At 38.5% G+C, this 17,742-nt stretch overlaps 1 protein-coding gene across 1 annotated transcript in view; it reads right to left on the bottom strand.

Annotated features, from left to right (window-relative positions):
- Positions 1–17,742, bottom strand: part of GABRB2 (gamma-aminobutyric acid type A receptor subunit beta2) — a 233,196-nt gene that overhangs the window by 11,202 nt on the left and 204,252 nt on the right. The window contains exons 6-8 of the mRNA XM_072145899.1: positions 9,760–9,897; positions 6,422–6,574; positions 4,626–4,870 (exon numbers count right to left, since the gene is read on the bottom strand). Of these exons, the coding sequence (XP_072002000.1) occupies positions 4,626–4,870; positions 6,422–6,574; positions 9,760–9,897 (536 nt within the window). The remainder of the gene's footprint in view (positions 1–4,625; positions 4,871–6,421; positions 6,575–9,759; positions 9,898–17,742) is intronic.

Genomic DNA, 17,742 nt, shown 5'->3' with positions numbered 1-17,742 from the left:
TTGAGTTTGCATTTTGAGTGCACACAGTATAACATCTGTAAAAAAGCCGGGCCTTCCATGTGCCAACTTGTTGTCTCCTTATAAGCCATAGGTGCTAAATACAATTGGTTCCTTAGCACTCCTTATGTGTACTAGCACTCCTTATGGCTACTATTCATATTTCTTTCTGTGCCACTTTGTCCAACATCTTCAACATCTCTTTGTATTTTTTAACAATATCATCTATAAAAGTATGTATATGGTGTTATATTTGTTTAAACACAGACCACCAAACTGTATATCATGAAAAATCTTTTACACAAAAATGTAGAAAACCTTCATGAATGAAAATATTGTTATTTTTGATAAGTTATAAAGATAAAGATCATTGTAATCCCTTACTTAACAATGTTACTCAGTTTTTTTGCTGTTTTAGCTCCTATCACTCCATGGGCTGCTTGGTGCAAAATCCCAGGATGTTGGCAGGACTCTCTAAGCAGACACATTATAATCCATCTAGTCCTGTGAGGTGACCGTGGTTACATTCTCAAGTGTATATACACATATTACAGGTGTATATAGATTTTCATCTGGCTTCTGACATTGTAAAACATACTGACACATAGAAGGGGAGATGAGACAGATGAGAAATGCATGAGATTACACAGAGGCTGACAGACAGACAGAGGATGACAGGCTTTTACACTGTTACACTGTGAGCTATTCTACATCTCACCGATATGTGCCTGCTTCCCCCTTCCCCTAGTTGTAGTTTGTTACTTCTCTCTGCTCACAATGTTCTGACAGGATGTGATCGGTGAGTGTCTGTGAGCTCTGTGCAGGGGGTGTGGTTACAGGCTCAGGCTGTCACACAAAAAGCCAAGATGGCTGCCAACTGACCCCAAGTCAGAAACACAGGAAAACTGAAACGGTGTACACCAGGAATGATAGAGACAGGTTGGACTTATATCTGTCAAATGCTGCATTTTTGTTAACAGTGCATTAGAGAACGTGTTATTTTGTTATCCTGAGTGCATATAAGAAACTTAGTGGAAATACCCCTTTAAAGAGGACCTCTCACCACCTCACACATGTAAAGATTATCATACCATCTGCTTCACATATTTAGGGGCACTTTGAATTTTCCTTTTAGCCCCCACGGTTACGGAGATACTTTACCAGTTTCTGACCATTGTAATCTGTGTTTGATCAGAGAGGAGGAGCTGGAGGCGTGTGATATGCTAATCTTCTCTCATACTGTCCAATCAGTTGCAGGCAATGTCAGAGAAGCAATTATAAATATTGAGCTGTAAATTTTTTCTCTGTTCATCTAATGGCTGAGTTTATACACATTCTGCTAATATTCTGTTGACATTGTGTTTACATGATCACAATGTTTCGGCAGTTTTGCTTGCGGATGCATTTACATATCGTTTGTGTCGCGCTTATGCAAACACTGTGTTTGCGCCACGGTTATACTTACGCAGCGTTAGCGTCATTGTTACGCGGCATTTACATCACGGTTACACTTACAATTACGCAGCAGTTGCCTCATAGTTATGCTTATGCGGCATTTGCAGCACGGTTACACTTGCGGCCTGGTTACAAGGCTTGTGTATCAACGTTACAGTTATGCGGCGTTTGCAGCAAGTGTCTGCTTATTCCACATTTGCATCATGTTTACACTCACTCGCGCTTGTGTCACATTTATGCTTACATGATGTTTTACATTATGTTTACTTTTACACAATGTTTGCTTAATGTTTATGGTTACACGGCATTTGCATCATGTTTATGGTTACGCTGTGTTTGCATCACGTTATGCTGTGGAGGCTTTTGTGTCACAGTTATGCTTATGTGGCATTTCTTTCACGTTTACGCCTACAAGGCTTTTGCATCACATTTATGCTTACGCAGTGTTTGTATCATGTATACGCTTATGCAGCATTTGTGTCACATTTATGCTTACGCAGTGTTTGCGTCACATTTATACTTATGCGCGCATTTCTGATATCCAGGTGTTTGCATCACGTTTCCATGGCAATTATGTCACGTTGCATTTACGTTAGGCTTTCAAAGTGTTTGCATTATGGTTATTCTTATGCGCCGTTTGCAACACGGTTACGCTTCGCTGCATTTGCGGCACACTTCCGCCTATGTGCTGTTTGTCTCACATTTATGTCTGCGTTTACATTTGAATATGGCCTTTAGATGCACATAGATGCACATTACATCTCACCACTGACAGTATTAGAGAAGATTCGCATAAAACCCCCAGCTTCTTCCCCCTCGCCTCCTCTCTGACCAAACACAGATTATAATGGTCAGATCTCGGGACTCATAACTCCGCAACCGCGGGGGCTAGGAGGAAAATTCAAGGTGCACATGAATCTGTGTAGCAGCCCCTACAGAATGCTAATAAGTAAAGTAGTGAAAGGTTCTCTTTAACCATAAATATTAAAATTGTCATTTTTTAGTACAATTTTGTTTTTCAAAAATTCTACTGGTGAAGTTTTATTAACCCTGAAAACAGCTAAATCCATTATACACCTCTTTGCTAAATAATATGAATTTATTTATTCTCTTTTACATAATTCAAATGATATATACTAAGAATATATTAACTGTAGTACTGGGCTGGACAAAATATACACAAATGAGAAATTTTACTACCATGACTTTCATTTTTCAGAGCCCAAATTATCTCACCAATTTTGCATCTTTAGAAAATATCACATGGGAGATGAAACATTTGCAAATATAATCCTAAACAGATACTCATAGTATTTTTGGTCATGAATACAGATTTAACAGTGTGAAGTGAATTATTCATCTGGCTTGATGAGAATTATATGGAGGCATCAGTGGGTCAGACTTGCTAGCAGAATATCTCAATATGATTCACCAGAGCCCACATGCTAATTTAATGTGAGCACAATCCGCACTAATTAGACTTAGTAAGAATTTACAATATGTACAGTAGTTTGTACATAACATTATATATGGACATAATTAGAATGCAATATGTTAGTTGTTCACAGGTGTTGTATTTATGCAAAAGATGAAAAATTAAAATACGTGAATATCCATAGATAGTGTGAAACAAAATAAATGTATTTAAAAAGGATCTTCCACCAAGCCAGACTATCATATCCTCAGACAAAACAAGTTTAGTGGTGAGCTGTGATGTAATTGTGATAGTATTAAATTCTATGCTTACAAGCCACAAACTGTATGCAAAGAAAAATATTATACTAGATAATAATATAAAATGTACGTACAGCTAATGTCAGTTGGCTTCACAACAATGATAACTCAACAAGAGCACAAAAACTTTCCACTACCACTATTAACAAAATTTATCACAATAAATACACAACCCTAAGAGACTACATATATATAGTATATATATAGTTTATATATTTTTATAAGATATATTTACATCTTTTTTGACTATGTCGACAGGACAACTGGTGTATTTGCTGTCCAGAGGTCCTCCTTTTAGTGGGCTGCAGAGCAATCCAAACAAATCTAAATAATTCCAGGGGATGTTACAAATTCCATGTGCTGACAAAGTGATAAATATTCATCAATGATGCACTCATTGGCAGGTTGCGCATACATGCATGCAGGGCCAATACAAGGTTTCAGTAGACCCCTATGTGACAGCTCCTCAGTGGACACCTTTGCAGTTAACTCTTGTGGCGACATGAAACTAAAACAGTCTCCTGTTCCCTAAAATATTTCCTAGTTTATCATCCCAACAGGTCCCTCATGGTTATTTTCTATACAGGCCCCTCATGGTTATTTTCTATACAGGCCCCTCATGGTTATTTTCTATACAGGCCCCTCATGGTTATTTTTTATAAAGCCTGGTTTCAAGTCTCATCCAAGTCAACATCTGTGTGTATGTTATTTCCGCATTTGCGTGGGTTTCCTCCAGGACCTCCGGTTTCCTCCCATGCTTCAAAAGCCATACTGGTAAGTTGATCAGATTGTGAGTCCCACTGGGGACAAGGACTGATTTTGCTAATTCTATGATGCACTGTGAAATCTGTGTGTGCTATATAAATAGAGGAATTATTATTATTATTATAAAGCCCCATTCAACCCCAATAGACTTATATACTGCACCCTCATCCCCATGGATTCCTTATATACAGCCTTATGCGCCCCCCTCACCTCAACAGCTTTCAGCCCCAGGACTCGAGCAGATTTGCCCAGCGCTGGTGCTGCACCTGCATGCATGCCATCATCAACTATAGGTTTTGGAGTTCCAAACAATGAGAGCCTCATTAATCCCACCACGTTAGATATTATAAAATTATAGAAGTATAAAAGAATAAATAGTTAACCATGCTCTTTATAATCTTTAAAGCTCTATTTCAGTTACATACAAAAGTTTAAAGGTAGATCAGTTTTGTACCACAATGAGAAAAACTTGAAACTGCAAATTACAACATTATATTGTAGTGAACTGATTGATTAATTTATTATGTCACAGGAGAACTCTGACACACTTTTTGAGGACACAGTCCTTCATCCAAATTTTTTGTTGAGAATATATATGTAAAGTTGAAATACACTTGTTAAATCAGTTTCAGTTTTGCATTCAGATTGACCAATTCCACCCCAGTATTACATACCTTATTAACTTCCATACGCATCTGTTCATTGTTTGCACTCGCAGCTCTTTCTGCTGCCCTTTTTTGTCTCTGTGGTCCCCTACCAAAAAATATGTAGTTCACCAAAGCATATTCCAGCAAAGCCATGAAGACGAACACAAAACAACCCATGAGGTACATGTCAATGGCTTTCACATATGGAATCTTAGGCAGTGTCTCACGAAGGTGAGTGTTGATGGTGGTCATGGTCAGTACAGTTGTGATCCCTGCAGAAGAAGAAATTAGGTTATTTCTCTGAAAGTGACAGATTGATAGCTGCAAAATTGTTTTATATAGAAAATTGATTGTTTAATTGTTTAATGGACTACAGTACTGTATATAATGTAAATGTGTTTCTGTTGTTGTATCTGTTTATCTGATAAGGTTCTTGATCAGGAGTGTAACGACAGCGGTAGCAGCCATAATGGCTGCTATGGGGCCCACAGTGTTAGGGGGCCCTGGTATCCGACTTAACACACTAAAGAATGGTGAATGTGTACTATTATATACATATTATGCTGCACATTGTACATCCCAATAGTCAGGACCTCGGATAAAAAATGTCAGGTCATGGCAAGACTAGGGATCTTTCATCTCTAGCTTCCTGCCATCTACTTCCCCCATGGTGTCTGCAGTTACCGGGACAGATAAGTGGCCTAAACCGCCTGGGATAAGAAGACTGCCTGGCGAAGGGGTTAGGAGGGCCCCATTCAAAAGTCTGCTATGGGGCCCAGCCCCTGTTCTCGATCATTAAAATTCCAATCCAATGGGGATTTATCTTCATAAATTTTTATAAACAGAAATATATACATGCTGGGGGTAGATTTTTTAAAACTGTCTAACAATGCTAAGTTTACACAATCTAAGGTTATGCCAAATTATCAAAATGTCTAATGCTGAATGTTAAATGTGGTGTAACTCAGGAGTGTCTAACTCTGCACTTACAATTTGTTGGCTTAGTTGACATATATTATAGATCATAATAAAATGTATACAAAATAATATTTTGGATTTATTGATAGAATAGCATTCCCCTAAAATTAAAATATTATATCTGAAAAATATACCAATTAAGTATGAAAGCCTTTTTATTTTTAAGCCATCAGGACATCCAGTAATTCTTCTACATACCAGCTGCTATACCAACAAAACCAATGAAGATGTAGAAGTATCAACTGCATTGTTAGGGCAGTTTCGCACTGTCATTGTCCGTGAACCATAGAGCACTCAAAGTCCTGTGTTCTAGATTGTCAACACTGCCGGGAATGGAACTATGATGTAACAGGTTCCCATTTCTTCACTTCACTTTCACTACTGTAAACATGATTACACTACAGCTACTGTTTATTGAAGCAGGAAATCCTTTAAGCAAGGATTGCTGTAATGTATGAAGTCCTGCAACTAGCAGTGTTGTCATTCAAGGACACAAAACTCTGAGGAGTCTGTGATTCACAGACTGACAACTGCCCCTTGCTTGATGGGGGTTAGCCATCATGATTAAATTTAATTCCTCCTGTCCCACCATGTTTAATGACAGATTTTATGGTGGTTTTATTTGTACTATACAGTTTCAGATCCTTCTATTCTAAATTTTAATAATCTCCAATTTCTCAAGTGTTTTTTTGTTTTTAATTCTATAGAAATAAAGTCCAAAATATAAGGATCTAAATACCATGTGGAGAGACCAGATTAAAAGAATGAATACTAAGACCCATCAACGAAGAACATTCTACTGTCATAACTGGTATTATTAAAATGCCTTTTTGACTTTTACATACCTAAGGCCACCCTAGCAGCTGATGCATCATAGTTGATCCAAAAAGATACCCACGAGAGAATTGTGATCAAAATGGAAGGCATGTATGTCTGTAAGATGAAATATCCAATGTTTCTTTTTAGCTTAAAACTAAGCGATAATCGTGGGTAGGAGCCTGAAACAAATAACATTACACAGAAATAAGAAAGACCTCATTGTTGAAATGTAGTCTTTGGTGATGATGACCTCCAGGGCTACATGGATCAACTTTGAAGGTAAAGAACTAATGAGCATCCCTGGGAGACATAAATTACACTTTGCACAGCATAATTCCAATTAAAAGCACAAAAAAAATGTAAAATATCCTAACTATTTTGTATGATCATGATTTCAGTCTATATTATTAAATATATGCAATTCAATTGTATATGTTACTTTGAACTGGTCAGAAGATCATCTAAGGTGGGGGTATAACCAAAGTACTGATGTCACTGTGCTGATGGAGCCAGGCTAAAGATATTTCTTTAATTTGCTAAAATAATTATCATATGGTATCATAGTAGCTAAGGATGAAAAAAGACATTGGTCCATGAGTCCAGCCTATTAATTTTACATTATAAAGTGTTGATCCAGAGGGAGAAAAAAAATCCTGCAAGACTGATGCCAAAATAGGCTGATTCCTTCCCATCCCAAAATATGGCAGTCAGATTAACTTCTTGAATCACCATCAACTACATTATTTTGATATTTTTACACTCAGATAGGAATCCAGGCACTTCTTGAACATAAAAAAATATCAGCCATTACAGAAGTGAGAGTACCACAGTCTTACTGCTCTTACAGTAAAGAATCCCTGTCTATGTCCATGGTAGAATTGCCTTTGTCTTGGCCACAAGCCTAGGTATAAAAACATCTTTGGAATAATTTCTGTAGTACCAATTCAGATATTTGTATATTGTGGTGCCCACGCTTGAGGACAGCTGAGTTCTGATATTACAATCTACAGGTGACTCTTTCTCCCCTCCTTTGTGATTTATTAGAAGCCAAAAAGCAGAACAGCCAAAATAAAACACATTGGAAAAGTGCCTGACAAATGTCCCATAATGTTACATCAGATCTTTTGTGTCTTAATCATTTGATTTTATGGAAGCATTTTAAATAGAATATTTATTTGAGCCGCAATTTCAGAGTTTGCCTTTGCTGTGGTATAACTCTTTGACAAAACTGCAAGAAACAATTGTTGCATAGTCCTGGCCAAACCTATGTTTAACCTTTCCTTTTTTCTATTTGTATGCTAAAGAACTAATTGTCCGTTGTAAAAATTGTAATCAGATAAGAGGATATTGGTCCATATTTCTCAAAAGTAGTGCAAACCGCACTATGGGAAGTTCACCTCGCTAATGTGCAGAGTAAGACAGATTATTGAATACTAGCGCATAGTCTTCCTTAATCTGGTGCACCCCGCAATGCAATATACCAACTTTTTTTTGGTACACCTTTACCAAACAGCATGCAACACAATTCTGTTGAATCACTATGATAAATGTATAGAGCAAACTTGCAGCTCTTCCTACAACACCTCATGAGTGACTGATGAGCCGCACTTGGAACGCCCAAGGGTGAAGAGAAACATGAGGAAAGGAAGGAAATCCAGCACAATATATTTATTTATTTTACAGCATATGGTACATTGGGTAAAAACTAGCTAGAGCCTTAGTCTTGATCTGAATGGGTGGCATTTTAAATACAATAGATAAGTGGAATTGTTTAAAACAATCACTTTTAATCAATAATCAATACTTTAAAGAGTCACAATCAAGAACAAGAGTCTTATAGTGCAAATGACACCAAGGTCATATAACATGAATACCCTTAGAAAATCGTCATTTCTACCGTAGTGAAATGCCAAATCTTGCATCATTCTTTTATTCCAAAGCAATTTTTTTTCCTCAGGGCTTAAATAATCTATGTCACCCTAAAGCCTCAACACAGGGCCGCAGCCCTAACCAGCTGCCACCCTCTCCGAAACCTGTCCCTGGGATAACAAATCCCTATTAACCCCTTATATCAGTGTGGGATCCTGGTGCGGTACACAAGAAAAATGTAAATATATAGGCAAAATGGCATGTTTCGCTCAGGACATGTTTTTGGGGCAAATGCATTTTGAACCTGAATCATTCATTGCCTTGAATCTTTAGGGGGAAATGGGAGCATGAACTCTTCCCCCCAGCACAATTTAGAGCTGTACCAAAATACTTGCCATACAGACAACCTGGCAGATGACATAACCACTGCCACTCCATAATATAGGGATGGTTTTTGGAAGAGAAGTTATCCTATCCCTCTTCTGTGTTATCTAAAATATGATTCCGGATCGAAATCCATTCCCCTGATCAAACATGAAAAAAAGAAACCTAGTAGCCATCGAAATGAATTCTTCAAGGAATGCACTGTAAGAATAGAGGGGTACAGTGCAATCACAAGTGGCTAAACTGCAACCCTCCACTACTTCCATTGTTTGTAATCGGTGTTGTGTGTCCCTAAGATAACTAGGAGTAACTTTTATCAGAGGCTTCAAGTGCGTAGGGAAGAGGGGGGGGGGGAATACCCCTATATGGATCTTGGGGAGGGAATGAAATATGGGAGTAACCAAGATGGTCAAGGCATAAGGTATCTTATGAAGTTTTACTTAAGCCGTATTATATGTCACCTATTCAGATCAAGCCTAATGCTCTAGCCGAAACACATGAATCATTTTCTGTGTTTCACCCGTTGAACCCTATGCTGTAACACAAATAAATATATTTTATATGAGGATGAAGACGTCTGCGCTAGATTTCCTTCCTTTTCTCACTATAATAAATGTGGTGCACGGTCTGAATCGGCACTTTAATGATACAAAATTGTGGCGCGGCAGACATAGTGCAAAAACACTTTAATAAATGAAGGCCATAGCATTTGTCTTTCCCTTAGTCTTTATCTTGAAGTACAGGCAGTCCCCGGGTTACATACAAGATAGGGACTGTAGGTTTGTTCTTAAGTTGAATTTGTATGTAAGTCGGAACTGTATATTTTATCATTGTAATCCCAGACAGAACTTTTTTGGTCTCTGTGACAATTGGATTTTAAAAATGTTGGGTTTTCATAAGAACCAGGATTAACACTAAAGCTTCATTACAGACACCTGCGATAACTGTTATAGCTGTTTATTGTAGCCTAGGACTAAAGCACAATAAGTTACCAATATCCAAAGGTCCATTTGTAACTAAGGGTCTATGTAAGTCGAGTGTTCTTAAGTAGGGGACCGCCTGTATTACAACAAATACAGAAAAAAATTCCACATATTTAGTGATACTCTACCTGTAGAAAATACAACATTTTTTGAGAGGAGCTTGTAGTCTACAATGGAAAATTGTGGCAATTCAATTCTATCAACGCCTGTAACAGCATGGTTTCCTCCTCGCCAGTAAAACTCAATATCATCAGTGGTATAGCCGTCTGGAATAGAAAAAAAAAATAAAATCATTAAACCATTGTTAAAATAGATAATTATAATATCAGTAATACTAAAGAAGATTAATATGTACTACTATGACTCTTGTTATGTAGATACATTCAGGTGATCTACATTTGATTTTACTTACCAAAGACTTGCATGGCTTAACCCATAATCTACTAGCCCCATGTATACAATTAGACACCTTAATATAATTTTTATTACTAATATGTTTTGAATTCAAGGTAATTGCAAAACTTTTTTGGGGTATGTTTCTAAGTGGAAGATTTCCTGCAGAGAATTCTGATGGGGTTATTTGAAAGAAGGGGAAAGGGATCTCTGCAAGCCCCATTTAACTGAAATGGAGAAGAGATTATCATCCTGTCATGGATGTGGAAACTATCCCAAATGTATCGGTAGCAGATCTTATTTGCCAGATTTGCTTACAGACAGCCTTCTGTAGAGGCAAATTATGTCAATCACTGCCAAAGGGCTACAGTACCAGAGTAGAGCACTTGCAGCTATATCTAATCAAATCAGACTCCATTCATTGCACTTATAGGATGATTTGCATATTAAAGAAGAGATTATTATTTCTGCAAAGCTTCAGCAGTCACATGTGTAAGCCAACTTCTCACATTATGCCTGTGGCTTTTATCATTCTGCATTTTTTGAAGCCTATTTTAAGGCAGAAAATAGGGGATGTCAGATCTTCACAATGCAGGATCTCAGTTAATATTACAGTAGGTGACAGGAGAGATGAGTTGAAGGGGTATTCCCACGTATACAAGTTTATAAAATGTACTCAGGATAACAATATTACATTCTCCAATTCAATGTTATTAACAAAAATACAGCGTTTCACAGACATAATCTCAACCTGTCTTTATAAATCCTGTTGTACACAATTTTAGTTGCTGCTGGTTTCTGACCCTGTATTTTCTGACTTTAGGGTCGGCAGCCATCTTGCCTGAGGCTTCACTCCCCCTGCTCCCTGCATGGGCCCTCCCGTTGAATTCCAGGATGAGCTCTCACACACTGACACAGACACTGACGTTCTGCCGGCATGTATACAGCATGAGGAGAGCTACAAGGTACAGGCAGATAAGTTTTTTTTTATCCAGGGAGGGAGGTATATAGTAGATCTGACAGTATGTGTGTGTAGCTGAGAAGTAGAAGTGCTGAGAATGTTATATGCATGTCATCGAGCTCATCATCTCTCAACTCTGATCTGTCTCATCTCTTTTTTCAATTGTCAGATACTTGTACAGTGTTCAGAAACTTAATGAAAGTGTATATAAACCCTTACCCTGATAATAACACAGAACTAAAGGAATCATGAAATGTCTGCTTAGAGAGTGATCAGAGCTAAAAACGGGAATAAAACTGAGTAAAATTGTAAAGTAAAGGGTTAAAAATGATCTTTATTTTGTAAACATCACTGAGGCTTGAGAAGTTCGAGCAGAGGGAGCGGCCGGCCAGGAGTGGGCTGGCGCGTGGCGTTGCTGTTCCCATGCCTGAGCACACGCTGCATCTGGAAAATTTTTACATGTGGCGTAGAGATAAATGCTGCTCAGGGCCCTGCCAGATACCTCAAGAGGCCAGAGCCTCTTGATGTATAGGGCTGCAAAATAGCAGCGGCAAGACTATCATACGCTGGCGCTCGTGCGTATTATAAATCAGATTTTTTTATACTGGCTTAGACTGCATGATGATGCATGTGGCATATGAGGTGTTGCTTGCATTAAATTAGACACTTTATTAAATGCATATGTATTGAAGTAAATTTGTGCCTAAATTTGCTACATTCTAAAAAGTTACATATCTATCTTGCATATTTGTATTCACTTGAATCTGGTTGCCATAAATTGCTTCATTTTTATCAAATGTGGGGTGCCCTGAGAGGCAGTTTCACTTTCTACATTACCCTCTTACTGGAGTAAGACTGTAGTAGGTGGAGTGAGGAATGAGGAATGCCCTTCCCTTCAGATAGTAAGAGAAAAAGGTATAACATCATACCCTATGTAAAAGTGAGAATCGAAAAATGAAAAATGATGGTAATGATTTGATCTGCAAATCTCCATTATAAAATATTAAATTAAATACCAATATTATAACGGGAGTTCAAAGATCAGCTAAAACCTAAATTCAAAATAGAAATTAATTTATAGACTTTAAAGAACAAAGTAGATCAAAACATAAAAATAAATTCAAAATGTTTGCCCACTTTAGTCCCAAAACTTAAAAAATTGTTATATTGCTGCAGCTAATATTTGATAAGACACATCTACTATATTGCTGCATAGATGTTTAAATAAAAAATGGTAGAATACTATAGATATGACAAAATGTTACAAAAATTACTCCTTTTGTAAATTCAGTTTATCATAGTGTGAAATCTACCATCAGAAAAAACAAGAGCACTTCATCATACACTCACCGGCCACTTTATTTGGTACACCTGTCCAACTGCTCGTTAACACTTAATTTCTAATCAGCCAATCACATGGCGGCAACTCAGTGCATTTAGGCATGTAGACATGGTCAAGACAATCTCCTGCAGTTCAACCCGAGCATCAGTATGGGGAAGAAAGGTGATTTGAGTGCCTTTGAACGTGGCATGGTTGTTGGTGCCAGAAGGGCTGGTCTGAGTATTTCAGAAACTGCTGATCTACTGGGATTTTCATGCACAACCATCTCTAGGGTTTACAGAGAATGGACCGAAAAAGAAAAAACATCCAGTGAATGGCAGTTCTGTGGACGGAAATGCCTTGTTGATGCCAGAGGTCAGAGGAGAATGGGCAGACTGGTTCGAGCTGATAGAAAGGCAACAGTGACTCAAATCGCCACCTTTACAACCAAGGTAGGCAGAAGAGCATCTCTGAATGCACAGTACGTAGAACTTTGAGGCAGATGGGCTACAGCAGCAGAAGACCATACCGGGTGCCACTCCTTTCAGCTAAGAACAGGAAACTGAGGCTACAATTTGCACAAGCTCATCGAAATTGGACAGTAGAAGATTGGAAAAACGTTGCCTGGTCTGATGAGTCTCGATTTCTGCTGCGACATTCGGATGGTAGGGTCAGAATTTGGCGTCAACAACATGAAAGCATGGATCTATCCTGCCTTGTATCAACGGTTCAGGCTGGTGGTGTCATGGTGTGGGGAATATTTTCTTGGCACTCTTTGGACCCCTTGGTAATAATTGAGCATCGTTGCAACGCCACAGCCTACCTGAGTATTGTTGCTGACCATGTCCATCCCTTTTTGACCACAATGTACCCAACATCTGATGGCTACTTTCAGCAGGATAATGTGCCATGTCATAAAGCTGGAATCATCTCAGACTGGTTTCTTGAACATGACAATGAGTTCACTGTACTCAAATGGCCTCCACAGTCACCAGATCTCAATCCAATAGAGCATCTTTGGGATGTGGTGGAACAGGAGATTCGCATCATGGATGTGCAGCCGACAAATCTGCGGCAACTGTGTGATGCCATCATGTCAATATGGACCAAAATCTCTGAGGAATGCTTCCAGCACCCTGTTGAATCTGTGCCACGAAGAATTGAGGCAGTTCTGAAGGCAAAAGGGGGTCCAACCCGTTACTAGCATGGTGTACCTAATAAAGTGGCCGGTGAGTGTAGATCCAGGTACCAAGACTGTGGTGATCTCTATATTTGTTATCCATGGCCTCCTTTCTTCTAAAATCAATTTCTAAAATGATGCTAATGGGCCAGAATGGCTGAGATTACAGCAGGTAGAGGAATGAAGAAAAGTTTAGAAGGGAAGAGGCCATGGATAATAAATATAAGAAGATTACCACAGTCACAATACCTGGATCTATGAATATGTGCTCCTCAATTTCATCATGCTTGATTTTGATGGTAGATTTGCTGTTTAATTCTTCTAAGAATACCACCACAACAATAGATGTGTGTATTTACTGCATTACATCAAGAGAATAGATATTAAAGGAAACCTACCACTTGTAGTGGCAGGTTTCCGATGGCAATACCGGGCACCAGCTCAGGGTGAGCTGGTGCCGGAGCTTATTTTAGTTAGTGTTTTAAACCGCGGTATCGCGGTTTAAAACACTTTTTAAACGCTATAGCCGGCGCAGGCAGGTACGCGCTCGGCGCTTACCGTGCACGCGGCTCTCATTCACTTCCTATGTAGCCGCGCGCACGGTAAGCGCCGAGCGCGTACCTGCCTGCGCCGGCTATAGCATTTAAAAAGTGTTTTAAACCGCGATACTGCGGTTTAAAACACTAACTAAAATAAGCTCCGGCACCAGCTCACCCTGAGCTGGTGCCCGGTATTTCCATCGGAAACCTGCCACTACAAGTGGTAGGTTTCCTTTAAGAAGCGCTTTTGTCATATTTTATGTCAAGCCACTATTACAATTAATAAAATGACGGAGCATCCAGCTCAAAACTGGGTCAGGTTTGTTCTGCATAATTTGTGTACTATTTGCCAAGACTAATAGCTCAGCCTAGCATGTACAGTATACATTTCCTTTTCAGGTTACAATTGTGTTAATAAGAAGGACGCTTGTTGTCTAAAGCTCTTCAATGAGGCGGCAGCACCAGCTGATTTATTTGTTTTCAGCTCTGTCTTAAGCTTTGTATGATGTGCACCATTGAATTTACAACTCACGCTGCGTTTTAGAACAATGAAATTTAAATAGAAACTAGTTTTGCATCCGGCTTGTCCTGACACTTCAGATCTGTGAATCTGTAAAGCTTTATAGCTTGCTGTTTAACATGAGGTAAATCAGATAATGTGACGAGACATGTCTGCAGTTTCCCACATATTGTGAACCTTTCTGAATATGGTGCAAAGTCTTTTTAGAAATATAAACCTACATAATATCATGCAAAAAATTATACAGTCATTTCATCATGTCAAAATGATTATATTTCCTATGGTGTTATGGGTGAGGGTCATCACCCAAAATACCTGTTGATAATATATTACTGACTGCCAATATTGTGTATAGTGTCAACATCTGCAAAGAGTTTGTTTGTCCTCTCTGTGTTTGTGTGGGTTTCCTCCGGGACCTCCGGTTTTCCTCCCACACTCCAAAACATACCGGTAGGTTGATAAGATTATGAGCCCCATGGGACAGGGACTGATCTGGCAAGCTCTTTGTAGCTCTGCGTACTCTGTGTGCACTATATATATATAAAGAATTATTATTATTTTCACTATATTATTACAGTGTAAGCAGGCAGCGCAATACACTTTCATAGAAGCTGAGCTGCGGTGCCACAGCACAGCCACTATAAAGTGTGCTGCTTCAGCTCTATACATGGTGAGGTGCTTATACCAGAGGCAGCAAAGATCAACTGATATGGGTCAAACTCTCTGATCTCTGCAAAAAATCCATGACAGATCAAGCGAGATCAGTAAAATAAAATTATTCAATATTTATAGAAGATACCCCAGCATAAGAGCACTAGCAGTGTATGACTTGATTCAGGCCGGACTTTATCTAGAAGAGTTCCGTAAATTGAAGGAAGTGTACATGACATCTTAGTGATTTATTTCATAATAATTCTGTATACCTTTGCCCCAGATGACGGATAGATAACACTTTACATAACACCTAGAAGAAAAGCTTTACATTTTACTAAATGTAAATAAGGTGTACATGAAGAAGGTGTCTGTGAGATTAGTCATGTGAATATGTTGTATATTACAGTACAATTACATAGACACATTCCAGTGAGTTTTCCACGTAGCAATATGCAGTGTTTTATTCCCACATGTTACCGGGTGTCATCAGACTTCTCATTTTCAGAATATATGTAAAGGGAAATTTGTTTACTAAAACAGATATGGATCACATGAACAATCATTTCAGAGTAGATAGAGACATGAATATGATTGGACAGTCCACAGATAAAACACACCACTTGGGTATTAGGCAGAATCAAATGCTTAATATAATTCACATTAATCATATGAGTCACATTAGTAGTAATGTTATTGCACGGACCAAAGTGTTGAACTTAAAATCCATTATCATTAGTTAAAGCAAATTGGGGCAGTTGATAGTGATTATGGCAGAAAGTTTATAGAATATAGTAGTTTATTTAACATTACCTGGCTTCCTGCCAGCGACGTGTGGTGAGTCAATGGGGAGAGGGCAGCTGCAGCCTGTGTGTGTCTGTGTCAGTCTTCTCTCCTCCACACTCACCCCTCTGATGTGCACTGAGCAGGCAGGAGAGGGAGGAGGAGATATAGAGTAGAGGAAGAATGCATAAGTAGACATAGGCACACAGAGGCTGCTGATACCCCTTCCATGGGGACTCACAACACACTGCTGGTAGGGAGCCAGGTAATGTGAATTAAACTTACGGTATATAAACTACTGACATGAAAGAAGACATTTTTAGAATCAGCATAGCATAGGCTATTGGAACCTGTCACCAGCTTAAAATGACATTGCTGGGGACAGGTTCGCCTTAAATTCACTATGATTCAGTGCACAATACAACCACAAATAACAACTCACTCTCATTCACTCTGAGGGTGACAGTACACATTCTGTAACTGAACAAAATTATATAAGTATTTATTATATATACTAAAGCTGCAGCAATACCGTGTTTCCCTGAAAACAGGTGTTTTATTTTAATTTTTGCTCCTAAAGAGGCACGAGGTCTTATTTTCAGGGGAGGTCTTATTTTTCCATGAACAAGAATTTACATTTATTGTTGAACAAAAAAATCTACTTCTCTAACTGCCTTATAACTCTCCAAACTCTGATTTTCATGCTGAATTTCTTGGGACTCCACTTCTATTGGAATCTTTAGCCTCGATCTCTCATGTCTACCAATAAAAGTTATCTTAAATGACCCCTTCTTGTCCGTGTAATTGCTTGTATTGCATCTGCACCACAGCAGTCAGTAATTTTATCCCATGAATTCTTCACCCATGTCACAACCTCTTTTACCATCTAAAATATCTGATAATGTTAATTAAGCTTGAAGAAAATGTACTAGGTCTTATTTTCGGTGGATGTCCTATTTTAGGGGAAACAGGTTACATGTAACACAGTCTGTTATTGCCTAGTTGGCACGGATGATGGCGCAATTACTGCAAATGTAGATGTAATTAATACTGTTCATCTCCGGAAGACTTTTGCAGCAAAGGTAACTCCATTCCAGAATTCAGATACCTGGCTGTTAAAAGAGTGGCAGGTAGGTAGACCAGGAGATGTTGTGGGAATCAGGCTGTTGGGCAGAGGTGAAGCTTCTCTGGTATGACTTCAACTCCATTGGGGCTGAGAACTATCTCTGAACATCTTCTGTGTCTACCTCAGTGCAGGATTCTCTCCTCCATGCCATGCACTCTCATTCTCTGTCTTCTGGACATGTCTCTTTCCTGATGCAGTGAGATGAATATGATAAAATAGAGGAATCCAGTTGATATTCTCTATCACAATTCTTAGATCTTTTATTTGCAGTAGGATGAGAGCCACAGTTAGAGTGTATAATGACTCAGCCACAAGGGTTGGAAATGTTTGCCATTTCTTTTACTTTTACAAGACTGTAGGCCAATAAATATATGTATACATAGAGCATTGTTACCACACAGTTATTCTTAGCAGCTCTGAGTTGTCACACAAACACTAATACTGAGTGGTGTTGACAGAATGATGACACATAATCACTTAGAATTCATATTTTATGTGTCATTTGCCATTTATATGTCATGTTCTTATTGTGTTTGTGTTTTTTCAGAATATTTCATATATCCTTAAATTGACATCTTATGTGTTGCATAAATAATGTTCCCCAATTTTTGGAACTGTAGTCCTTCCACTATACAAG

This window comes from Engystomops pustulosus, chromosome 4, assembly GCF_040894005.1.
Source record: "Engystomops pustulosus chromosome 4, aEngPut4.maternal, whole genome shotgun sequence".
Classification (NCBI taxonomy): Eukaryota; Metazoa; Chordata; class Amphibia; order Anura; family Leptodactylidae; genus Engystomops; species Engystomops pustulosus.
The sequence above is the reverse complement of the archived record's forward strand: the minus strand, read 5'-3'. Positions and strand labels throughout refer to the sequence as shown.